The 25,755-nt window shown below is 50.3% G+C and overlaps 1 protein-coding gene across 2 annotated transcripts in view; it reads left to right on the top strand.

Moving 5' to 3' along the window:
* Positions 1 to 773: 773 nt before the first annotated feature.
* TAB1 (TGF-beta activated kinase 1 (MAP3K7) binding protein 1) overlaps positions 774 to 25,755 on the top strand; it is a 35,163-nt gene continuing 10,181 nt past the window's right edge. Inside the window, exons 1-4 of one of the 2 annotated variants that reach the window (XM_044227985.1) lie at positions 774 to 818; positions 18,783 to 18,919; positions 19,270 to 19,423; positions 25,230 to 25,316. In XM_044227985.1, coding sequence (XP_044083920.1) covers positions 786 to 818; positions 18,783 to 18,919; positions 19,270 to 19,423; positions 25,230 to 25,316 — 411 coding nt within the window. In that variant the 5' untranslated portion in view covers positions 774 to 785. Of the gene's footprint in view, positions 819 to 1,178; positions 1,521 to 18,782; positions 18,920 to 19,269; positions 19,424 to 25,229; positions 25,317 to 25,755 lie in introns of those variants that run through there. The other variant, XM_044227984.1, reaches the window with a different exon arrangement.

Below are 25,755 nucleotides of genomic sequence, written 5' to 3'. Positions count from 1 at the left end.
ATGCTTCTTGAAGGCGCATTCACATGCTCCCTTTTCTCGTGCCTTGTGCACTAGATGTCCCCTCCGCCTGGCCTGCCCTCCATTCCCATGTCCCATCCATAAACTTCTCTTCCTACAACTTAGCCCACTTCGAAATGATTTACATATGTAAATGATGTCCTCCCCAATTCAAACGGATTTCTTTTTCTTTTTTTTTTTTTTATTTATTTGACAGAGAGAAATCACAAGTAGATGGAGAGGCAGGCAGAGAGAGAGAGGGAAGCAGGCTCCCTGCTGAGCAGAGAGCCCGATGCGGGACTCGATCCCAGGACCCTGAGATCATGACCTGAGCCGAAGGCAGCGGCTTAACCCACTGAGCCACCCAGGCGCCCCTCAAACGGATTTCTGAGGGTGTCTTCCCATAGGGCCAGGCATGGCCACCCAACGAATATTTATCGAGTGAATGAATAATTCACCGAACCTTACGCCCAATGTGTTCATAAAGAACGCAAATCCGGTGACACAGGGAGCCTCATCTGAAAAGCATCCTGGAGAAAATACGCAAATAAAACGGGCGAGAGCCAATCATTTAGAGAAGCCTTCCCTTTTCCTCCCAAGAGAGAAAAAGCGGAAGACAGCGCCTGCGCATACTCTCCTCCATGGCCCCATCCCACTTTGGCCATGGGGTGGCGCTGTGGGCGTGCTCCCCGGCAGCCAGATCTTCCCAGCCAGCTTCAAGGCCGCTCTAGCCGCCCTTCTCGCCTCCTCTGCTGGGAGGCGGGCGCAGCCCCGGGGGTCCCTCCAAGATGGCGGCGCAGAGGAGGAGCCTGCTGCAGAGCGTGAGGAACCGACCCGCTCTCCGGGCCGGGGGTTGGGAGCCCAAGGGGGGCCTGTCGGGTGCAGGCGCTGCTCCCTCTCCGCCGTTGGGCCGCCTCCTTCTCCCTGGCGAGGTGTGGCCGCCGGCCTCTCCTCTCCCCGTCCGGCCCCCCTCACTCCCGAGGACGGGGGCGCGTGCAGCCGCGCATGCGCACTGCCGCCTGGTCGTCGGGGGCTGGGATTCGCGGTCCAGCGACCCCGAGCGTCAAGGGCGCGTCGAGGGTGGGGTGCGTCCTGGAGCCGGAAGGGAAGGTGGCGCGCTGCGGCGGAGATGGCCGCGCGGTGAGCCCACCGCCGGCACCGAGCGGCAGCGGGAGAAAAACAGTCATAGTCGCAGCAGCCGCTGGTGTACAGCTTATCATCTCCCCGGTTTCCTGCCAATTGCTTTACGTTGTAAGCTTAGTTTATGTTAACAGCCCTGGGAGGTAGGTCCTACAGTTACTCCCGTTGGACAGGTAAAGAAACGGCGGTACAGAGAGGCAGGCGGTCACTTGCCCAAGGCCACACGGCAAGAGGCCACATGGCAGAGTCAGGGTTAAAATCGGGCCGTCTGATTGCAGAAACCCTGTTAACCTCTAGGCGCTGCGGAAGGCATGACCAGAGTGGCAGCCCGGGTTCTGGTCCTGACTCTTAACGCACTATGCCTCAGTTTCCTTAACTCTAAGGTGAGAGCAGGCCGTGGGAGATTTGTCCCGAGACTCACCCTTACCCCGCAGTCTGGACCCCCCCCCATGGGTTTGTCGCTGGTATCTTGCCCTTGCTTCGTCCTGTCTCACATGCACGTAGATACACACACATCTTGGTGCCCTGAGCCTATTCTGACCTACCAGCATAGTGTGTGGGGGCCCCTGGAGCCTCCCCAGATGGGGCAGTCTGTTGTGCTTGCCTGTGCACTTGTCTTCCTCCCGTGCTTAGGATCTGTGACGGATCTCACCAGCGCTTACCACCACTAGGTGCCAGGCACTCCATAAATATTGGGAAAAAAAAGCATTTGTAGCCCTGCCCAGTGCTTGGCGTGGGACTTAACAGAGCTACAGCAGACACGCCCTCCAACAGGCCCTCCTGCCCTGGGCCTGAAAGCGTCAGAATCAGAGGGAGGGATGACCGTCAGGGCTGTATACTAATGACCGGCTTTGTGTAGACGGTCTTTTGAAATTGCCCTTCCACCATAGCAATTCCCAGGTCTGCCCAGTGGGGACTGCTCTCTTCCCCTTAACGTCTTTGGCTGCCCTTTTATTAGACTAGTGCTCTGCAGGTCAGCCTTGTCATTGAGTTAGGTAGGCCTGGCCCTTTGCTTTGTGAGCTCCCAAAGGGCAGGGCCCCTGTATAAATTTACCCATTGCAAAATTTGCAGAAATACAGGCTGGGCTGTAGTGAGTGCTGGAAGTGGTAACTGCTGTGGGCCAGCTCGGCTTGCTGATGAGAGGGGCGTCCAGCTTCCTTCTTTCCTGGGTATGATGGCGCCCAGGAGACTCAGGTTAGACAGAAGCTTTGCTAGCTCTAGAATGTGTTCTGGGTGGAAGGGGAATCCTTTCAAGACAGGATGATTAGCTTTGAGCAGATAACATCATGATGAGAGGCAAGGGCATGACAGAGGTGTCCACACAAGGCCCGTCCCACCCTAAAGATGACCAAGACATCTCTGCTCACAGGGTGTCTGAGTGTCCAGGCAGCATATGTTGCTTGCTGACTGGCTCTCCACTGTCCTGAGTCTGGTAGGAGCAGCTCAAATAACAGCGTTGAGCAGATGGCCTTGAGGGTTCCTAGTCTGTGGTTGTAGGACCTGGGGATACAAAGATAAGAAGTGTGCGCACCCTGGGGGGAGGGAGCCCTCTACTACTAACACAGTGTGGAAGGCACTGTGTGGTCAGTGTTGAGAGGCCGTGGCTGGCCTGGTTTGACTGGGTCAGTGGAGGCTCGCAGGAAGGGCTGGGGATTTGTTGGCAACACGGTGCGGGTGGGCGTGCTGGGGCCAGGTGGCAGAGCACTGAGGAGTTTCACCTTTGGTCCCCAGCCAGCATGGTAGCTTGAAAGGTCTTTTGAAGAAAAGAAGAGCTTTTGAAGATCGCTTGATGTGTTCAAAGGAACTTGGGCCCTTCGCAATCTCACAAAAAGTTCCAGCCCCACAGGGACTTGGGCAAGTCACTTAACATCCCTGAACCTTAGTTCCCAACGGAAAGGACACCCAGGAGTGTTGTTAGGATTAAATGAACTAACACGTGACTGTCCTAGCCCAGCATGGTCACAGTCCAGCCATGAAGTGCCACCTTCATTTCTGAGCATTTAGCTGTCATTGAGCACTTACTGTGTGGCCAATACTGTGTTAGTGCAAGGGACACTTTCCTCACGAAGCCTCTGTTCTGATAAGGGAGACAGTCCCAGTGAGTAAATACAGATTGTAAACAATATAATACCTATAGCCTCAGTTGGGAGGAGTAGTCTGGATTTCTAGAATGGTGGAGGGGCTGTTTTAAGAGTGGTAGGGAAAGACACTCAGCATCTGATGGGATGAAGTAGGGGATTTGGGAGGGAGTGTCCCTGGTTGAGGGACCACAGATGCCAAGGCTGGTTTGTTTGGGGAGCACCAAGGAGGCCAGCGTGGCTGGAGTAGAGTGCTTTGGAGGAGTGGGGGTCGCTGAGGTCCAAGGGACCTTTGTGGACCCTGGTGTGGACTTTGGATTCTATCCTAAGTGTGCTGTGAAACTCGGTGGTTTTTAGGGATATTTTAGGTTTTTAGTGGGGGCTGTATTTTGGAGGACGAGCTGGTCGGATTTACTGGTGGATCATATGGTGGGTGTGTGACCGAGGAAAAAGAGTCAACAACAACTGTGCCCTTTACTGAGATGGGGAGTCTCTGGAAGTCCAGCACATTTGGGGCTGAAAGAATCAGGAGTTTGGTGTTGCCTCTGCTCTTCTGTCCTTAGTTATAAAAAGAAAATCAACTTGAAATTCAGTTTTTTTAACTTAGAAACCTTGAGCCACTACAACTCTAAGATCACAGGTGCGGGCTCTGAATTTTTTCTAATATACGTCATCAGTTCCCCCATTAAAATAAAAACATCCAGGAGGCCATCACCTACAACCGTCTCATCCGCCGTCAGAATGTGGCCGAGCGGCTCCAGCCCGCAGTAAGTGCCCCACAATTATTAGCCCCTTTAAGAATGTATTAGGACTATATTTGTGATGAAAACATAGAGAGCCTTTGATGAAAACCCTGCTGGGAGAGGTGGGGGCCAGGAGTTGAGCTGGTCCCAGAGGAGTGGGAAGGAAAAGGGGGTCATTCAGAAAGACAGAGATGGCAGGAGACACTGGGTATTTTAAGCTTTTTGGAGAGAAAGAACAGCTGCCCCCCCACCCCCCACCCTGAGCCATCTCCCTGGGGGCATTATTCTCTCATTCTGAGCTTCCTTTTTGCCTCCAAGGAATTCGGGTGCTTTCACCACAAAAACACTCAGCCTTTTCATACTATAATTTGATATTCAAGCTGTGGCCTGAACTTGGAACCATGCTTTGTCCACTTTTGCTGCCCAGGAGTTGGAGATGAATCTCTGTGGAGACTTTCATGGACTGTTAGTCTGTGACGCGGTCACACACGCGTGTGAGGCCGCTGAAGGGTGTGTGTGTACCGAGTACTCGGAACATCCTTCGCCACTGACCGTGCACCTGGATCACGGTCAGTGCTTTTCCTACCAAAACAGGAATTTTGGGAGCTCCCTCATACAAGTCAAAATTAGGCTTTTTTTTTTTTTTTTTAAAGATTTTATTTATTTATTTGAGCGAGTGAGTGAGAAAGCGAGCTGAAGCAGAGGAGAGAGGCAGATGGAGAGGGAGAAGCCGACTTCCCGCTGAGCAGGGAGCCCTGCGCCACCGTGCCGCGCGCCACTGTAGGACTTGATCCCAGGACCCTGGGATCATGACCCCAGTCAAAGAAGGCAGACACTCAGCCAACTCGGCCACCCAGGTGCCCCTAGTTTCGGCTTTTTTTTTTTTTTTTTTTTAAGATTTTTATTTATTTATTTATTTGACAGAGAGAAATCCCAAGTAGATGGAGAGGCAGGCAGAGAGAGAGAGAGGGAAGCAGGCTCCCTGCTGAGCAGAGAGCCCGATACGGGACTCGATCCCAGGACCCTGAGATCATGACCTGAGCCGAAGGCAGCGGCTTAACCCACTGAGCCACCTAGGCGCCCTAGTTTCGGCTTTTTGAAATGGCCTTCTTTCCTTACTATATTTTGTGTTCAGTTTCTTCTGAGAAATTAATTAGGAACCCATCAAAGAAAGAGGTGCAGGCTCAGTGTGGGGGGTGTCTACGCAGCTCGGTGATGAGGCTGTGTGAGCGCAAGGAGCCCCCTTCTCGGCTGACGGCAGACCTGGCATTTGTGGGTGTGGGGAAAGTATGCATCATTATGCGCGCGGGGGTGGGGAAGGGAGTGGTTTGGGTGACAAGGAAATCCTTGACCTTTCTGAATATTGTTCAGAGATGTGGACCGTGTCGGGGTGGAATCAGCAACAGAGCGTGTCGGGGTGGAATCAGCAACAGAGCGTTGGTGTGGCTAATCCCTGAAGGAGGGGAGGGAGCTGGGGCAGCAGGATGGCCGCCCACCTGGTCACAGCAGCGTCAGAGTCGTGTCGGGAGCATTGCTGACATCGGGGAAGACCGGGAACTGTCTCACTCCCTCGTGGGCAGAACCGGGAATTCTCTGGCCACTTGTCACTGAACATCCGAGGGGCTGTGGGGACTGTGTTCCAGGCAGGGCCTCCCCCGAAGAGCACTCCTAAGTATATGAGAAATTCTCCATGTATCTTCGCATCCAAGACATTAATTATAAGGACCCGTCATTATTTTATATACTGCTAAGAAAGAAAACATCCTGCTAATTAACTTGTAACACATCAACTTCAGATATTTAAAGATGAGAATATATGTCTTGGAATCAGCAAAATAAGCAGCTGACAGCACTAGGCTGTGAAACAGCACAACAGCACAGCAGGGACGCCTGGCTGACTGAGTCAGAAGAGCCTGTGACTCTTGATCTCAGGGTTGTGAGTTCAAGCCCCACGTGGGGTGTAATAAACTTTTTTTCTTTTTTTTTTAAAAGATTATGTATTTGTTTATTTATTTATTTAACAGAGACCACAAGTAGGCAGAGAGGCAGGCAGAGAGAGAGGAAGGGAAGCAGGTTCCCCACTGACCAGAGAGCCCAGATGTGGGGCTCAATCCCAGGACCCTGGGATCATGACCTAAGCTAAAGGCAGAGGCTTTAACCCACTGAACCACCCAGGCACCCCGAGGGTGTAGTAAACTTTAAAAAAAAACAAAAACCCAAGAAACCAGTACCAATTTATAGCGTGAAAGTTGCCAAGACACCAGATGGTTAATGACTGCTATGCCTCCGTGAACCCTGAGGATGAATTTCTCCGGGATGGGGCCCTGTAGCATTGGGCAGTTATTTTCCCGGAGCCCCGGACGCGTACCCAGAAGGGTTTGGTGTGTGCTGGTTTAAAACTCATTGTTACATATCCCCCAGGTGTTTTGTTTCTGTTTTGTTTTGTTTTTTAAGATTTTATTTATTTATTTACTTGACGGAAACAGCGAGAGAGGGAACACAAGCTGGGGGAGAGGGAGAGGGAGAAGCAGGCTTCCCACCAAGCAGGGAGCCCGACATGACATGGGCTCCATCCCAGGACCCAGGGATCATGACCCAAACTGAAGGCAGGCCCACAGGCACCCCCTTCCCTTTTTTTTTTTTTTTTTTAAACATATCACACAGTTTATTTGCTTTTCAACTCCTTTTCAAACTGATGATAATCAAAAGAGAAAGACTTGGTTTGTTCCTTGTATGTCCTTAACACCTTTCTGATTCTTGCTAGTCTCCCTGTTGTTTTTTTTGTTTGTTTGTTTTGTTTTTTTAAGATTTTATTTATTTGACAGAGAGACACAGTGAACAGCGAGGGAGGGAACACTAGCCGTGGAAGTGGGAGAGGGAGAAGCAGGCTTCTTGCTGAGCAAGGAACCTGATGTGGGGGCTTGATCCCAAGACCCTGGGATCATGACCTGAGCCGAAGGCAGCGGCTTAATGACTGAGCCACCCAGGTGCCCCTGTTGTTGTTTTTTTTAAGATTTTATTTTTAAGTAATCTCTACCCTCAGTTTTCAGCTTGAACTCACAACCCTGAGGTCAAGAGTTAACGTGCTTCACCAGCTGAGACAGCCAGGTGTTCTACCCCTGCCTTCTTTTTCTTTTCAAGCAGAACAGAGCTCCAGCTCAGAGTCTGTGACCAGCAATAGGTTCAGCTAGAATTTAATAATCTTGTTTTGTTTTCATTTTTTATTATCTTCAAGATAAAGCAGGTGATACTGGTTTTCTACTTACAATACTGAAAACATTTACATCAAAATGAAGTCATTTGAGTAGAATAAAATGTGGCGGTGTAAAGAAAAAAATAGGGGGGCGCCTGGGTGGCTCAGTTTAACCCACTGCCTTCTAAAGCCTCTGCCTTCGGGTCATGATCTCAGAGTCCTGGGATCGAGCCCCACATCGGGCTCTCTGCTCAGCAGGGAGCCTGCTTCCCTCCTTTCTCTCTGCCTGCCTCTCTGCCTACTTGTGATCTCTGTCTGTCAAATAAATAAATAAAATCTTTAAAAAAAAAAAATAGGAAGTGGCTAGTTCCTTGAAGATAGTGAATGGCTGGTTGAGGTCTGGGAAACATGGGCCTCTGGCACTAGTTGGATCTGAACAGGGCCTTTGGAGGTGGTCAGGGCTTGGAAGGACCAGAAAAGGGGAGGGAGGCCTTGCTTCACCATGGATACTTTTTAGTATGCTTTTGGGTAAATTTTTCTTATTTCTCCTTTATCTTAATACCAAGTCAAGTCCAATTGGCTAAGAACTTTATGTTTAAAGAGTGTCAGTATGAAATAAGTAGGTCTTTGCCCAGCAAGTTTAATGTATATAAATAGTTGTTTTAAAATGTGTGTCTGTTTCTATGGCTATACCTCTGGGGTCAGTAGCCTCTTTATTTGAGATCCCCAAAATACATTGGCCTTTCAAGTAGGGCAAACCTTTGGTAGAAGTGTTGCTTCCTTCCTGTGTCGGTGTGGACTCCTTCTGCCAGAAGTAGGTTAGCTTCCCACGCTTTTTTGTTCTGGTCATAGTTTTTTAGAAATCATTTGGAACACTGTATGGAAGGCCTTATCTGTACAAGATAGACAGCTGAGTGAGATTGTTAATCTTCAAAGGGTGAGATTCAAAATTATGTCAATAGGCTGGAAGGCTGAGATGAAAGCATTAAGATATAATCCAACTAATGTAAATTTAGGTTTAAAAAAATCCTTTACAGGAGTGTGGTTAGGGGAGACTGACTGGCGAGAACCTCAGAGGAAAAAGACGCTGTGATTTTAGTTGACAGCAAGTGGGAATTTTCCCTTGGAGGCTGGATGCCAATCTTTTCTTTAAGTGTATAAAGGCTCTTGGTTTTTGTGTCTTGATTTTTCTGTCCTACCACCCTACTGATTTCTTTGGTTTGAGTTAATTTTAACATTAATTCTTTAGGTTTACTATCCTATCAACTGCAAATAGAGATAATTGTACTTCTTCAGTCCTTAAGCTCAGCAAATATAAAATAGAGATAATTGTACTGCTCTACTTCTTTTTTTTTTTTTTAAGATTTTACTTATTTATTTGACAAGACAGAGATCACAGTAGGCAGAGTGAGGGGAAGGGAAGCAGGCTCCCTACTGATGTACTGCTCTACTTCTTAAGCTTGACTTCTTTTCTCTTATCTAATTGTGTGGGCTGACACCTCTAGTTCAGTGTTTGGATAGTAGAGAAGGTGGATGTCCTTGCTGGGTTTCCGATTTTTTTTTTTTTTTTTAAGATTTTATTTATTTGACAGAGAGGGACACAGCAAGGGAACACAAGCAGGGAGGGTGGGAGAGGGAGAAGCAGGCCTCCTGCCAAGCTGGGAGCTTCCTGTGGGGCTCAATCCCAGGACTCTGGGGTCATGACCTGAGTCAAAGACAGACGCTTAACAACTGAGCCACCCAGGCGCCCCTGTGTTTCTGATTATAATGAGAATCCCTCTTGTGTTTCCCTACTAAGTAAGATGCTGGCATTAGTACCAACTGAAGCATATATATAATGGCATGTTAAACTGTCCATTGACTACTGTTGTCTTGAGTGTTATTATTGGGAATGGACCAAGACTGTCCTTAAGTAAACAATAGCACTGGAGTCCATACTCATCGACCTGAAAACCAGTTACTAGTTAATCAAATAATACACAGTTGCCAGGGCACCTGGGTGGCTCAGCGGGTTAAAGCCTCTGCCTTCAGCTCGGGTCGTGGTCCCAGGGTCCTAGGATCGAGCCCCGCATCTGGCTCTCTGCTCAGTGGGAAGCCTGCTTCCTCCTCTCTCTCTCTGCCTGCCTCTCTGCCTGCTTGTGGTCTCTGTCTGTCAAATAAATAAATAAATAAAATCTTAAAAAAAAAAATACACAGTTGCCCCTTGAACAACATGGCTTTGAACTATGCATATTTACTTACATGCAGATTTTTTCCATGAATACAGTACTGTATTGTGTTCTTTTCCACGATTTTCTCTATAAGATTTATATATTTATGCGAGAGAGAGGCAGCACCTGAGTGCATGTATGAGAGGATGGGCAGAGGGAGAGCAGAGAAAGAATTTTAAGTAGACTCCACATTAAGCAAGGAGCCCAACACAGGGCTCGATCCCAGGCCCCGAGATCATGACCTGAACTGACCCAAGAGTCAGCTGCGTAACAGACTGTGCTGCCCAGGGGCCCCATTCCTTATGATTTTCTTAATATTTTATTTTTTCTAGCTTACTTTATTGTAAAAATTCGGTATATAATACATATGACATACAAAACATGTTAATTAAACATTTATGTTATTGATAAGGCTTCCTTCCAGTCACCAGTAGCCTATGTCAATAGGTGAGTTTTTGTGGGAGTCGAAAGTTACACGTGGACTTTTGACTGTGCAGGAGGTTGGTGCCCCAATCCAAGTGGCATTCAGGAATCAGCTAGATTTCCAAAATATTGCTAGCTCAATATTATGAAAATCAGATGTCAAAGAGAGCACTTAATATCACAGAGGTGGTGCGCCTGGGTGGCTCAGTGGGTTAAGCCTCTGCCTTCAGCTCGGGTCATGATCTCAGGGTTCTGAGATCGAGCCCCACATCGGGCTCCATGCTCAGCGGGGAGCCTGCTTCCCCCTCCCTCTCTCTGCCTGCCTCTCTGCCTACTTGTGATCTCTCTCTGTCCAATAAATAAATCTTAAAAAAAAAAATTTAACATCACAGAGGTGTCCAGGCTCTAGTCGTGAATACCTTCCGAGAACAAAGTGCTTGTAAGTAGATGTACCGTTGTCATACGGTTTTTCAGATTCGGGAGAGCTTGTGTCTCCCACATGAGTTGTGTGTGGCTGCAGCGGTCTGGGCAGCGTCGGCCAGCTCCTGGTAGCAATGTCATGGGCGCCCATTGGGAATTGCTTTCAGATGAGTTGTCACTGTGCCCTGAAACGCCGACGTGCCCAGGTCCTCTGTCATCCGTTCCAGTTTGTTTCCTTCCTTCCTTGCGGAAGACTCTCATTGGTGGTTTTTGTAGCGTTATCTCACAATATCAAGTGGGCCCATAAGTGGCTTGGGTAGTACTTATTTTTTGCTGGAAAGTATGAATTTGTTGGAAAGATTCGAGTCCCTGAAGCCTGGCTCTGCCCCTGTGGGAGGTAGAGAATGGTAGAGGAAGCACCACGGTTGCAACACCGATGACAGGTTTTGCATCCTGGGTGACACATTTATATTGTTCATCTCGTATTCAAGGACAAGTTCAATCCATCTTAATCTCCTCTTCCATCACAGACAGTATGCTGTCTGTACTTTAGAAAGTATAAACATCTTCCATGCTTTATTTTAAAAGATTTATTTATATATTCGACACAGAGAGAGATCGCGCACAAGCAACTGTAGCAGTGGAGGGAGAGGGAGGAGCAGGCTCTCCACTGAGCAGGGAGTCTGATGCTGGGCGCCATCCCAGGACCCTTAACCGCTTAACCAACTGAGCCACCCACGCACCCCTTCGGCTGCCCTCTGAAACAGCTATGGGCCTTTACGGTGCTGAATATTGGTCTCTTGACCCATCTTTTTTTTTTTTTTTTTTTTTTTCCCAATTTATTTACTTTCAGAAAAACAGTATTCATTATTTTTTCACCACACCCAGTGCTCCATGCAAGCTGTGCCCTCTATAATACCCACCACCTGGTACCCTAACCTCCCACCCCCCGCCACTTCAAACCCCTCAGATTGTTTTTCAGAGTCCATAGTCTGTCATGGTTCATCTCCCCTTCCAATTTACCCAAAAGCACATACCCTCCCCAATGTCCATAACCCTACCCCCCTTCTCCCAACCCCCCTCCCCCCAGCAACCCACAGTTTGTTTCGTGAGATTAAGAGTCACTTATGGGGGCGCCTGGGTGGCTCAGTGGGTTAAGCCGCTGCCTTCGGCTCAGGTCATGATCTCAGGGTCCTGGGATCGAGTCCCGCATCGGGCTCTCTGCTCGGCAGGGAGCCTGCTTCCTCCTCTCTCTCTGCCTGCCTCTCTGCCTACTTGTGATTTCTCTCTGTCAAATAAATAAATAAAATCTTTAAAAAAAAAAAAAAAAAGAAGAGTCACTTATGGTTTGTCTCCCTCCCTATCCCATCTTGTTTCATGGATTCTTCTCCTACCCACTTAAGCCCCCATGTTGCATCACCACTTCCTCATATCAGGGAGATCATATGATATTTGTCTTTCTCTGCTTGACTTATTTCGCTAAGCATGATACGCTCTAGTTCCATCCATGTTGTCGCAAATGGCAAGATTTCGTTTCTTTTGATGGCTGCATAGTATTCCATTGTGTATATATACCACATCTTCTTGATCCATTCATCTGTTGATGGACATCTAGGTTCTTTCCATAGTTTGGCTATTGTGGACATTGCTGCTATAAACATTCGGGTGCACGTGCCCCTTTGGATCACTACGTTTGTATCTTTAGGGTAAATTCCCAGTAGTGCAATTGCTGGGTCATAGGGCAGTTCTATTTTCAACATTTTGAGGAACCTCCATGCTGTTTTCCAGAGTGGTTGCACCAGCTTGCATTCCCACCAACAGTGTAGAAGGGTTCCCCTTTCTCCGCATCCTCGCCAGCATCTGTCATTTCCTGACCTGTTGATTTTAGCCATTCTGACTGGTGTGAGGTGATATCTCATTGTGGTTTTGATTTGTATTTCCCTGATGCCGAGTGATATGGAGCACTTTTTCATGTGCCTGTTGGCCATCTGGATGTCTTCTTTGCAGAAACGTCTGTTCATGTCCTCTGCCCATTTCTTGATTGGATTATTTGTTCTTTGGGTGTTGAGTTTGTTAAGTTCTTTATAGATTTTGGACACTAGTCCTTTATCTGATATGTCGTTTGCAAATATCTTCTCCCATTCTGTCAGTTGTCTTTTGGTTTTGTTAACTGTTTCCTTTGCTGTGCAAAAGCTTTTGATTTTGATGAAATCCCAAAAGTTCATTTTTGCCTTTGCTTCCCTTGCCTTTGGCGATGTTCCTAGGAAGATGTTGCTGCGGCTGAGGTCGAAGAGGTTGCTGCCTGTGTTCTCCTCAAGGATTTTGATGGATTCCTTTCTCACATTGAGGTCCTTAATCCATTTTGAATCTATTTTTGTGTGTGGTGTAAGGAAATGGTCCAATTTCATTTTTCTGCACGTGGCTGTCCAATTTTCCCAACACCATTTATTGAAGAGGCTGTCTTTTTTCCATTGGACATTCTTTCCTGCTTTGTCGAAGATTAGTTGACCGTAGAGTTGAGGGTCTATTTCTGGGCTCTCTATTCTGTTCCATTGGTCTATGTGTCTGTTTTTGTGCCAGTACCATGCTGTCTTGATGATGACAGCTTTGTAATAAAGCTTGAAGTCCGGAATTGTGATGCCACCAACTTTGGCTTTGTTTTTCAATATCCCTTTGGCTATTCGAGGTCTTTTCTGGTTCCATATAAATTTTAAAATTATTTGTTCCATTTCTTTGAAAAAGATGGATGGTACTTTGATAGGAATTGCATTAAATGTGTAGATTGCTTTAGGTAGCATAGACATTTTCACAATATTTATTCTTCCAATCCAGGAGCATGGAACATTTTTCCATTTCTTTGTGTCTTCCTCAATTTCTTTCATGAGTACTTTATAGTTTTCTGAGTATAGATTCTTAGCCTCTTTGGTTAGGTTTATTCCTAGGTATCTTATGGTTTGGGGTGCAATTGTAAATGGGATTGACTCCTTAATTTCTCTTTCTTCTGTCTTGTTGTTGGTGTAGAGAAATGCAACTGATTTCTGTGCATTGATCTTATATCCTGACACTTTACTGAATTCCTGTATAAGTTCTAGCAGTTTTGGAGTGGAGTCTTTTGGGTTTTCCACATAGAGTATCATATCATCTGCGAAGAGTGATAATTTGACTTCTTCTTTGCCGATTTGGATGCCTTTAATTTCCTTTTGTTGTCTGATTGCTGAGGCTAGGACTTCTAGTACTATGTTGAATAGCAGTGGTGATAATGGACATCCCTGCCGTGTTCCTGACCTTAGTGGAAAAGCTTTCAGTTTTTCTCCATTGAGAATGATATTTGCAGTGGGTTTTTCATAGATGGCTTTGATGATATTGAGGTATGTGCCCTCTATCCCTACACTTTGAAGGGTTTTGATCAGGAAGGGATGCTGTACTTTGTCAAATGCTTTTTCAGCATCTATTGAGAGTATCATATGGTTCTTGTTCTTTCTTTTATTGATGTGTTGTATCACATTGACTGATTTGCGGATGTTGAACCAACCTTGCAGCCCTGGGATAAATCCCACTTGGGATTTATCTTTACCCATCTTTTCAGGAGGAGGACATAGGACACACCTGACTGGGGAGGTGCTTTTGTGCTTAATGTCATTTGAGTTGGAGGCAAGAGACAGACCCTAGGAAAAAAAGCTTCTTTTGGAAACTTACTTGCCAGGTTGTCTTTGTGAGGTCTCTGACAGTGGAGATGTATTAAGCAGATCTAAGACCTAAGGAATAATCGGCACAGAGCCGTTCATTGTAAAGTACTTAACTCCTTGGCAGTGAACTCTCTTCAGTGGCGTGGAAGGCCTTACCCTGTTCCCACCCAGGCACACGTGTATGAACACAGTAGCAAGCCACTTTCCCCTCTGGTCACTGCAGAGGCCACACTGGCCTTCTTGGACTTTGTAAACCTCACACACTTACTTTTCCACCTCAGGGTCTTTGCACATGGCTGTTTCCTCTGCCCAGAAGGCTCCTTTCCCACTTTTCTGAGATGGTCACTGCTCCATCATCATTTGGGTCTGGTTCAGGGGTCGCCTTTTCTGACCACTTCATCTAAAAGAGCCCTCACCATCTCTCTGTCCCTTACTGTAATTATTTTCTCCATGGCACATATCCCTGTCTCAAATAGCTGTATTTATTGTATCACATATTTAAAGTTTCTCGTTGACTAGAAAGGAGGCTTCAGACAAGGACCCTCCGTCATTTTCCGCACTGTGGTTCCGGCGCCTAGAATAATGCTAGCCTTCTGTAAATGCCCACTAAATGTTTATGGAATATGTTTGTATTAATGGAATGTACTCCTCCCGCATAATGTCATATGTGGATTCCGAAGACTTAATTAAGTTGTCATTTCTATTAAGAGAGACATTTATATGGCTTTCAGATGAGACAGGTGACGATTCCAGCTAGGCAGTTTGTGTCACCATGAAGCAGTTTTTCTTTCATCGTCTGTGTCTTGACCTACATGCCTGGTGTCCTCAGAAGCTGAGCAGAATTTCAGCTCTTGTTGCTGTTTCTTTTCCACAGCTAGGTTTCGGTCACATTTGCAGTTTTCGCAGGCTACTACTAATAGACCTTAGTGGCTTTTCAGACCTTGTGGTGACATCATGAGAATAAGTCCTGTAAAGATGTAAGATTAAAGACACATCACATTGATGAATTGAAAGATTCACACGGTGAAGATGTCGGATCTCAAACTGATCTGTGAACAGTTCCAGTCAAAATCCCAGCAAGATTTTCTTGTAGATATAGACAAACTGAGATTTTATTTATTTGACAGAGACACAGCAAGAAAGGGAACACAAGCAATGGGAGAGGGAGAAGCAGGCTCCCTGCCAAGCACGGAGCACATTGTGGGGCTCAGTCTAGGGATCCCAGGATCATGATCTGAGCCGGAGGCAGATGCTTAATGACTGAGCCACCCAGGCGCCCCAGACAAAGTGATTTTAAAATTTATAGAGAAGGCAAAGGAAATAGGATCACTGAAGTCATTTTGAAAACGAATGAAGTTAGAGGTCACCCACTAACTGATTGTATAATATCGATTATAAGTAAAATGTAGATTTGATAATAAGAGATTTTGAATATAAGTTTATAAAATCGTGGTAATCAAGAGCATGTAACTGGTGGAGGGATGGACACACAGATTCATGGCACAGAGCGGAGAACAGAGACAGACCCACACAAGGACAGCCAGTTAATTTTTTTTGAAAGAGGCGCAGAGATAATTTAATGGAGAAAGGGCAGGGGATGCCTGGGTGGCGCAGTTGGTTGAACGACTGCCTCCGGCTCAGGGCGTGATCCTGGAGTCCCGGGATCGAGTCCCACATCAGGCTCCCAGCTCCATGGGGAGTCTGCTTTGCTCTCTGACTTTCTCTTCGCTCATTCTCTCTCTCACTGTCTCTCTCTCTCAAATAAATAAAATAAAATCTTTAATGGAGAAAGGGCAGTCTTTTCAACAAATGGCGTTGGAACAGTTGGATATCCACATGTGAAACAAAAAAAAACTTAGACCTAAACTTCCTGTCTTAGACAGAGATTAACCCCAAATGGATCACAGGTCTAAATGTAAAACTGTGAAACTATCAGAAGAAAACCCTAGGTCTCTGTGGCCGGGGCCAGGCAGACAGTTATTAGAACATGAAAGCATGCACCGTGAGAGAAAAAGCTGATAAAATGGGTTTCATCAAAACTAGAAACTCTTGGCCTGCAAAAGACACCAATAAGCAAATAAAATGACAAGCTACAGGGGTGCCGGGGTGACTCAGTCGGTTAACCTCTGACTGTTGGTTTCAGCTCAGGTCATGATCTCAAGGGCTGAAGGATCCAGCCTGGAGTCAGGCTCCCCACTCAGCGGGGAGTCAGCTTGAAGGACCCACTCCCTCTGCCCCTCCCCTGCTCGTCCTCCCTCTCTCTGTCTCTCTCAAAGTAAATAAATCTTAAAGAAAGAAACAAATGAACAAACAACAAGCTACAGACTGGGAAAAAATATTTGCAAATCACATGTCCAGCAAAGGACTTTATCCAAAAGACATAAAGCGCTCTCAGATCTCAACAGGTGAAAAATCAAAACAACCCAAGTGAAAAATGGACAGAAGAAAAAAAATGGGCATAAGATTTAAAACAGACACTTCACCAGAGATGGTGGGATGACGATGTAGCACATAGAGAGACGCTTAACACCATTATTAGTCACCAGGGAAATGCAGATCACAGCACAATGAGCTAGCACTACAGGCTTTCTAGAATGTCTCCATTTAACAAAGGGGACCCTGCAATGACGAGGAGGCAGAGCCCATGGAACTCGCCTTGTGCATTTATGGGCAGGAGCACAAATGGTACACCACTTTGGGAAACAGTTGGCAATTTCTTAGAAAATCAGACAGCCGTCTCATCCCTACTCTAGAGATGTGAAAGGTCACATTGACACAGAAACCTGCCTGTGACTCTTCATACCCGCTCTCCATACCTGCCCCAAGCTGGGAATAGCCCAGAGGCCCTTGAGTGGATGAGCAGATGGGCTTCTATCCAACTGGTGGAAAATTCTCCAATGAAGGGACAGACTTGTTGCCCGCAGCAACTTGTGTGGGTGGGGTGGGGGGAGGAGGTCTCAGGCATGGTGCTGAGTGAGAGGATCCCATCTCAAAAGGTTATGCATCTTGAGGCCTGGAGCAGAGTGGTGGGTTTGTCAGGGGCTGGGGAGTGGGAGGAGAAGTTAGTGTCCAACAGGGACAGAGTTTCAGTTTTTCAAAATGGAAAGAACCATGGGGATGGGTGGCAGGGCTGGCTACGCAGCAGTGAATAGTTAGTACCCCTGAACTATTTACTTAAAGACAATAAAGATCGTGAATTTTGCTATGTGTGTTTTATCGCAATAAAAAGAAAAAAAGTCATGTACTGCCTAATTGCACCAAAGACATTCTGGAAAAGACCATGTAGTGGCGCAGCACAGGGCCAGAGGAGGGTGTGGCTACAAAGGGGCAACACGAGGGTCTGCTTTGGGGCGATGGGGCTGTTGCAGATCTTGGGGCGGCAGTCACACGAAACACCTGTTCCCATTCATAGACTCGCGAGCCAAAAAAAAGTCCATTTTACTATATGTTAATTTAAATACAAAAATAAGCTCCCACATCCTGCAGAAGTTGCTCTAGGGTGCAAAGCACAGAACTAACCCGCTAGAATAAATGCATCACGAAAGCGATTAAAAAAGCCATAGAGTCCCTGGCTGTCAGTATGTAAATGAACAGAACATGAAATTTGCCACAAAAACTAACCACAGGCCTTTTATGTATCCGATTGCAAAGGCCTGTCAAAGTGGTTTTCGCAGCCTTCTTTGAACGCCCTGCCTACTTCCTTGGAGGCAGTCGTGCACAGTATCCGTGCCTGTTTAGTACACAGCATCCCATCCAGACTTGGTCCTTGCAGTTGGCCTTTGATTGTCCCAGTTGTTTCCATTTGCTGTAGTTCAGCCCAGTGGCCCTGGGAATGCTCCCGGGAGCCCGGCCAGCTTCGGGGAGGCGCTCAGTGAGAAACAGTGGATCGCACCTGAGTGTTGTGTCAGAGTTGTCTCTGCGGCTAAAATAATGCAGATGCTCAGAGTGAACTCAAGATTTAGGCCGATCAGAATTTGAGTTTGGGCTGGGGCTGGACAGCTGTGTATGTGCGCGCGCGTGCGTGTGTGTGTAAGGTTCTAAGCTCCATGGTGATGATACTGGGCAGTCTAGTTCAAGATCCATGGGGTAGAGTGGAAGTCAGACAGGGGCAGGCAGGAGGGAGGGAGCCAGGCGTACTAGGACTGCATGGGAAGGCTGTCAGTCAAGCCCCGCTGGGGGTGGGGTGGTCTTCCTGAAGGAGGTCTTCCTAGAGGCCCTGCCTGACTGCTGAGCCAGAGTCCCAGAGAGCGTGGAGTAATGCCAGACAAGGAGTCTGTTCATGCAGACGGAAAGAGTGTGGTGCCGGGAGCCTTGTGCCGATGGAGAAGGCTGTGGCACCCAGCGGGTGGGAGAGTCACCAGAGGAGGACAGAAGCCCCAGGGGCACGGAGCAGGAACAAGGCGGTTTCTCTGGGGTCGGGCTGCCTGAGTCAGTCACCTGAAGGAGCTGCTGCATATGCCAGTGTCCTGGGATCGGCCCTTCTGGGGGCTGGGCCTAGAGGCCTCCAGTTAGAGCGAGTGCCTAAGTGATTGGCATCAGAGCCACAGCAGGGAGAGGTAGGGAGCCACCAAAGAGCTTTCTACCGAGAGTTTGCTCTCCAGAGTGTGTCTCATGTTTTGTAACATCGTTCATGCTTGGAAACCACTGCTGGGCCTTAATTTGGGAGCTCTAGGCTTTTCTAGACTTCCTGGGGGAAAGCATTGCGGACTTCCCATGAAAACACACAGACTCTTCTGTAGGCTTTAGTTCGTATAAGCATCGTTTTCCAGAAGGAAATGGAACCTTCTCCACAGGGCTCTGGGGCTACTACCGTTTTGTTGGGGAAGAAGGAGGTGTGGGGCCCAACCTGGGGAGAAGGTGACACTTCTTTGTTTCCTGGTGTCCTTCTCAGGAGCAGCAGCCAAGCTGGACAGATGACCTTCCACTCTGCCACCTCTCTGGGGTTGGTACTGCCTCCAACCGCAGCTACTCTGCTGATGGTAAGGGCACTGAGAGCCACCCACCAGAGGACAGCTGGCTCAAGTTCAGGTGAGTGTGCCGGCAACGTCCCCCTGGGCATCGGAGGCAGATTTATGGGGCAAGAAAAAGCAGCACTTTTGTACCTCTCTCGAATGGGGCTCGCTGCTGAGGTGGGGTCCGTGGGAGGCAGCGCCTGCTGCTGTCCCTTGCACATCTGGACCTCACCCCCACCACACCTGCTACAGTGGGGGTGGGGAGCGTCCCAGAAGGCCATGCCCGAATGGCATGAGGGTCAGTGTGGGGAGACTCAGGTGTCTTTGGCCTCACCCCAAGTCCTGGCCCTCCTCCCCTCCACTTGGGAACTGGCGTCACTCTCCTACAAGCCCCCGGTCCCAAGCTGCTCCCCCTCTCTCTGGCAGGAGTGAGAACAACTGCTACCTGTACGGGGTCTTCAATGGCTACGATGGCAACCGAGTGACCAGCTTCGTGGCCCAGCGGCTGTCTGCCGAGCTCCTGCTGGGCCAGCTCAGCGCCGAGCACACCGAGGCGGACGTGCGGCGCGTGCTGCTGCAGGTAGCGATGCTCGGGCTGGCCGACCGCGTCCCCAGGGAGCTCAGCCCGACAGCTGCCAAGTGCTGGGTTCGCCAGGGTTGGTCTGAAGATGCTGCCAGCTCCTTCTGTGGAGGGACCCGCTCTGGGTGGCTCTCCGAGTGGCAGGGCATAAGGAGCGCAATGGGCAGGGGGCCTAGAATTTTTTTTTTTTTAGATTTTATTTATTTGACAGAGAGAGATCACAAGTAGGCAGAGAAGCAGACAAGGGAGGAAGCAGGCTCCCTGCTGAGCAGAGAGCCCGATGTAGGGCTTGGTCCCAGGACCCAAGGATCATGACCTGAGCTTAACCCACTGAGCCATCCAGGCGCCCCAAGGGGGCCCAGAATTTAAAGTGGTAGGGGCCTCGGGCAGCGAGGAAGTTTACGGGCCATTTACTGCCCTGTAACTTAAGGGGCAAGGATCTTATTTTTATTTAAAGATTTTTGTTTTATTTACTTTTAAAGATTCCCTTTATTTATTTGAGAGAAAGAGCACAGAGGGAGAGGGAGAAATAGACTCCATGCTGAGCAGAATCCAATGCGGGGCTCGATCCCAGGACCCTGAGACCATGACCTGAGCCTAAGGCAGAGGCTTAACGCACTGAGCCACCCAGACACCCCAGATGATTTTTTTTTTTTTTTAAAGTAATCTCTACACTCAGTGTGGGCCGTGGACCTCAAACTTAAAACCCCATGATCAAGAGTCACATGCTCTTCTGACTGAGCCAGCCAGGCATCACAAGAAGCAAATATTTTTTTTTTTTAAAGATTTTATTTATTTATTTGACAGAGAGAGACATAGCGAGAGAGGGCACATAAGCAGGGGGAGTGGGAGAGGGAGAAGCAGGCTTCCTGCTGAGCAGGGAGCCCTCTGCGGGTCTTGATCTCAGGACCCTGGAATCATGCCCTGAGCTGAAGGCAGACGCTTAGCGACTGAGCCACCCAGGCGCCCCCAGGGAGCAAAGATTTTAAGAGCCGGTTGTGGCATTCCACACTGCCAGAGGCCTGTGGGCGAGCTGGAAGTTCCACGGAGGCCCTGCTGGAGAGCCCGGTGCTGTGTTCCGATGGGCAGTAAGATGAGCTCCTGGGTCTGGGGACCTGAGTCCGGGGTGTCCGGACGCCTTGCTGGGGGTGGCTTGCATGAGACGACTGCCCCACGGAGGTGTTCCCCGCGGGGTGGCGGGCGGTAAGCCAGTGCCGCACCACGCTGGTGACAGTGTAGTAGGTCCTGCCCAGTGAACCAGGATGCGGCTCTGTGAGTTCAGCCTCCCAGCCGCTGAGAGGTTTGTCCCCTCACAGCCCCAAAGAATGGCAGTTGCCGGCCTTTGGTTTGGGAGCATAATTTGCCATTCAAAACCATGCATTTTCAAGTTCTGTGGGAGCCCAGTCCCCTTGCTGTGAGCTCGGGCCTCTTGGGCTTTGTGTCTTAAGCTCCCCCAAGACCAGGAGAGAGAGGGGACCTGAGGGGACCTTCAGGCCAGGGAAGAAGGAGTAGGGAAGCGGTGACCCAGAAAGGCTGGAGTGTTGGAGCAGAGGGTTGATTGCTGGTGGCTGGCCGGGGGGAGGAAACTGGGGAGTTCTCCTTGGAGTTGCGGGCAGAGGGTTGTGTTCGGGAGCCGCAAAGATGGGTGGTGACTGAGCTTCAGGCAAGGGAGCCTGCCTGGAAGTTAGAGACGGCCTCTGGTGCGCTAGTGTTCGCCTACACTCAGAGGCGGGTGACCTTCATCTCCCTGGTGTCCTCCAAATTAGAACCGCCCATGTGCGTGGGACTTGGGTATGAAAGTCATCCCACTGCCAATGACCTGACCAAGCCACTGGCCTGTGAGCCGCTGCCCCTGAGTCGGTAACAATACGGACAAGGACAAGACGCTTGTCATGGGCAGCCATCCACTGCGTGGACATTTGTCCTGAGCAGGCTGAGCTGACCCCGCCTTGCCACAGTCCGAGGGGGCGCATAGACCCCCCCTTGGCGATCCCAGCTTGCCGGGGGAGCGGTGGGTGGCCGCTCAGGCAGTGGCAGGCTGTGCCACTGCTAACCCCTGGGTCCCTGGGCAGGGTGCTGAGGAGCCAGAAGCTGCATCCTCTGGCCATTGGGAAAGCCTTGCCCTGCGGGATTTAGCCCCTTCCAGAAAGGATCCTCTCCACGGTGGCGAACTGGCACTTGTAGGTGTGTCGCGCCGCTGCTGGGAGCCGTCCCTGATCTGTGATCTCATGGGGAGGGTGAGTAGGGCAGCCCCACTCCGTGAGGGCCTCAGTTACTAATAAAGCCCACCAAGGAGCCAGAATCTGAGGTTCTGGGGGGAGAGGTGCAGCCATCTGGGCCGGAAGCCCACAGGCAGCCAGGAGGGGCCACGGTCTGGTGGCCAGTGCTGCTGCCTGAAAGGAGCCAAGGGGAACAAGGGAGCGGGCTTCGTGAGTTGACCTTCAAGCGGGCTGGCTGTCGGCTGTGGCTTTGTGGATGCCTGGACGAGGAATGCAGGAGAGGTGTGCTGTGTGTTGCCTCCAAAGTGTGAGGAGATGCCAGGCGTGGTGGGAGTCTGAGTAGTTCACAGCTGGTGTTTAACCTTTAGTGGGGTTTCCCGGCCTTTACAGGACCAACTAAGGCCCTTGAATTTTATGTGGGGCAATAGCCCAGCCTCTGGGTGGCAGGTGAATCCTGCCCGAAGGCGGTTGAATGCTTTCTATATCCTGCCTGTTAGACCTCATCATTTAAACGGTGCCCCTTGCTGATGTGGGGTGGGGTTCCCAGGAAGTGTCCACAAGAGCAGTAAAATGTCTCCTCTATGTGTCCCAGTGGGTCGTTAGAGAAGTATACGGTGGTTGTCTCCTAGAGGAAGGACAGGCTCCAGGGGAGAGCCGGGTCCCTCGGGCAGGGTCATGGGCAAGAGCCCCCCTCAGAGGTCAGGATACAGGCTCCAGATCCTGCTGTCCGGGATGGGGCAGGCCAGGAGGTGATGGCGTCCGCAGCACCTGAGCCAAGGCCTCTAGTTTGTGTCCTGGTCTTCTTGAAAGCAAGCATTAGGGTTCCCTGATCCCCAGAGCTGCCCATACAGAGAGGCCTCTGCATCATCTCGGGAGGGAGGGAGCTGGGTTGCAGGCCACTCTCCATGGGTACCCAGAAGAGGCGCAGAAACACCCCCCCACCGTATCCTTTAGAGCCCCTCCATTGGTTCCTGCTGTAGCAGCAAACAAGATTTGAACTTTAAAAACATTCTTTTTTCATCTAGTTAGAGCATTGATACTATCTACTGCCCTTAGTACCAACTGACATTTCTATAAATTATAATGGCATGGCCTTTTATTTGTGGCCAACTCCTAAGATTCTGGCCCCAAGGGTGCCTCCTCTGGGTTGGACATGGTCAGGGAGTATGGAAGCTCAACACTGAGCAAAATGACATGCCCACCGAACCGTCTAGTGTCTACCCAAGAGGGGATGGGCTTCATCCAGGGTCGCCCATGGTGGGCCTGACTCTGATCTCGACAGAGGGATGGGCCCAGTACCCAGCTGTAAAAACCCATCAGGAGAGGCAAAGCATCTTCCCCCCTTATCTCCAAGGGCACCGGAGTTTTGGGGATCTCTTCCTCAGAGCCCACCACCGCCTTTTGGATTTTGTCTGTCTCCTGCCTTTGTGGCTTGACACATTGGGGAGCCCCCTTGCTGTGATGACAAGTCTGGGGGTCCTCTAGGGTGTCTACTAAAATGGGTCCTCGATACCTTGGGTGTTTTGTTTAACCAGTTACAAATTTTAGAGTCTTTGGCCAGACTAGCCAGACGGACGCATGTCAGCCACTGCAAATAGCAGCTGGGAGCCAGTTCCAAGTCCCGTAAGGGTCAGTACCGTTCTCGCCACTTTGGACAAATGTTTCTAGAAAACCTTGCATGGCCAGCCTGGTATGGTTACGTGTCTCCATTTCCGGGTCACGCTGGTCGTCGTCGGACGGTCTGGTGCAATGGAAGGTAGCCGGGAACACCTGGGTTGGAGGCTGTCTCTTTCCCCACTCGTGCTGCCGCCTCCTACACTCGGGCGGCCCGGTCCGTGTCCGAGGAAGTGGCTCCAGCTCTGCCAGGGCTGTGCTCCCCAATGTGTCCAAGCAAGCCTCCCCCCTGCCGGCCCCCAAGAACATAGCAGCCCACCGCGGTCAGTAAGGCTCGGGCCACTTCGGCAGAGCTCTTCCAAGAGTCTAGTAGTTTTTCAGTCTCCTCTGGGGACTGGGAGGGAGCCAGTATCGTGTGCTCAGGGGCCCCGCTTTTAGTGAGGGTTTGTTCTGCTGTAGCATGCCAGGGATGGGACTCCCAGTATCCACTGGGTTGGGGGATGATCTGCGACAGCGGCAGGGAACATAGCCACAGAGGAGGTGCTGACCCGGGACGCCGTGATGCCCCTGGTGGCGTTGCCTCTGCCGTGGGTTAGGGCTGGCTCCCCCAGCTCCACAGCCAGCCTCCCTTTCCCACGCTAGTCTAGGGGAGCTCTCCTTGGCTCCCAGGGGCTGCCTAGCCTGCGCCCCTGCTGGGACGGAGGCAGCACCATACTGTCCTAGTTAGCTCACTGGGGCTCGACTTTGACCCACGAGTAGACCCAGTCACCTCCAGGCCAGACATCTGGTGGGGTCTTGTTTCTAGACGAATGGGAAGCACATCTACCTTGGACTGGGGCCTGCTGGCCAGTCTCTGCAGGGGAGCCTGACCTTTTACTGCACTAACAACCTAGGGCATTTGTGGCTGCACCCCGCAGGGGGCCAGGCAACACTGCAGGACTGCCTGCAAGAGGCGCTTCCTTCCCAGGGAGCTGGATCTATCTGGGGAAGGACAATCGCCCGACCATTCACAGCTCAGCCTCCTATTTGTAAGCACCCGTGGGCCTTGTCTCCTCCCTTTGGTTCGATGGTACCTGCTGGCCAGTCCTGCTTTCTGCCGGCTGAAGAGCTGGAGGTTTTCCTCCTGTCATCTCTGTTGGAAGCACGTCCGGAGGCACTTAGTCTGAGATGAGAAGGATGGATTCCTATTCCTCGAAAACCGTGTTTCCGGCCGTTTTCCAGCCTTGGCACCTGGGCCAGAGGGCCTCTGTGGCCTCATGGCCCTGAGCCAGTGACTCTCGGCTGGTTCCCTCACCTCCCAGAAGGCAGCAGTGGGACCAGCGTCAAGGGACCGGCATTGACCGGCAGGATGTAGTGAAGATATGAGGTGTCATTGCCCCAGGCTCCCGCTGGCCCAGGAGCTGGGTGTGCAGGGTGGATTATGTCCGTCCCGCTCCCCAGAGCAGCGCTTATCTCCTTCGTGGATAAGATGGAGACTGCCTGGCAGGCAAGCATCAGAGCCGGAATTCACCCTGGGTGGCTTGATTCCAAGCCTTGCTTGGAACCTCTGTGCCAGCTCCTGCCCCTCTGGTGTCTGCAGTGCTCTCTGGAAGGCTCCAGGCCCCTGGGGCTGAAGGCTCTATCGGAGCCACAGGCCTTGCAGTGCCCTGTGGGAAGCCCCTGTCACGTGATGACCTGCATTTCATGCAGAATTTGTCACTTTTTTATAAGATTTTATTTATTTGAGAAAGAGCAGAGTAGGAGGGAGGGGCACAGAGAGAAGCAGGCTCCCCGCTGAGCAGGGAGCCTGATGTGGGACTCGATCCCAGGACCCCAAGATCATGACTGGAGCTAAAGGCAGATGCTCGACTGACTGAGCCACCCAGGCGCCCCCAGAATCTGTCACTATTAATAGGCATTTCAGTATCTGGTGACAGTGGTATTTTGAACTGGCTTTTTCCCATGACACCCCTCCCTGTCCTCTGTGTGTCCAGGCCTTCGATGTGGTGGAAAGGAGCTTCCTGGAGTCCATCGATGACGCGCTGGCTGAGAAGGCAAGCCTCCAGTCCCAGCTGCCAGAGGTAATCTCCCCAGCCTGCTCCCGGGGGGGTAGCACCCCAAGGCCCAGCTTTGCGAGGAGCAGGGACTTACCTGCCGTATTACTCCCCGGCCATTGGCAGGACTGGGCCATAGTGTGTTTGCAGAGGCCCCTCCAAGGGGCCCCCCGGGCCCACTGTGGGCAGCTTCAGTCAGGCTTGGCACGGGGGTGGGCGGTGAAGGATGTGAGAAAAGGCCCTTCCAGATCAGTCCTCGGCCTGAGCCTCTGCATCGCCTCATCACCCACCTGCCCACATCAGCCACCGGCCCTTCCGGAACCGACAGGGCGAGCGCGGTCCTGTCTGGCCTTCCTGGGAGAAGGCTTCCCCGGAGCTGCGGTGCGGCTTCATCCCGGCCAGGCCCTCGGAGCCTTGCCTTTGAAGGGAGGGCTTGCTGGGGAGATGGTCCTGAGCACCCCGCCTG

The sequence above is a fragment of the Neovison vison genome, chromosome 12 (assembly GCF_020171115.1).
Source record: "Neovison vison isolate M4711 chromosome 12, ASM_NN_V1, whole genome shotgun sequence".
In the NCBI taxonomy this organism is placed as follows: domain Eukaryota; kingdom Metazoa; phylum Chordata; class Mammalia; order Carnivora; family Mustelidae; genus Neogale; species Neogale vison.
The sequence above is the reverse complement of the archived record's forward strand: the minus strand, read 5'-3'. Positions and strand labels throughout refer to the sequence as shown.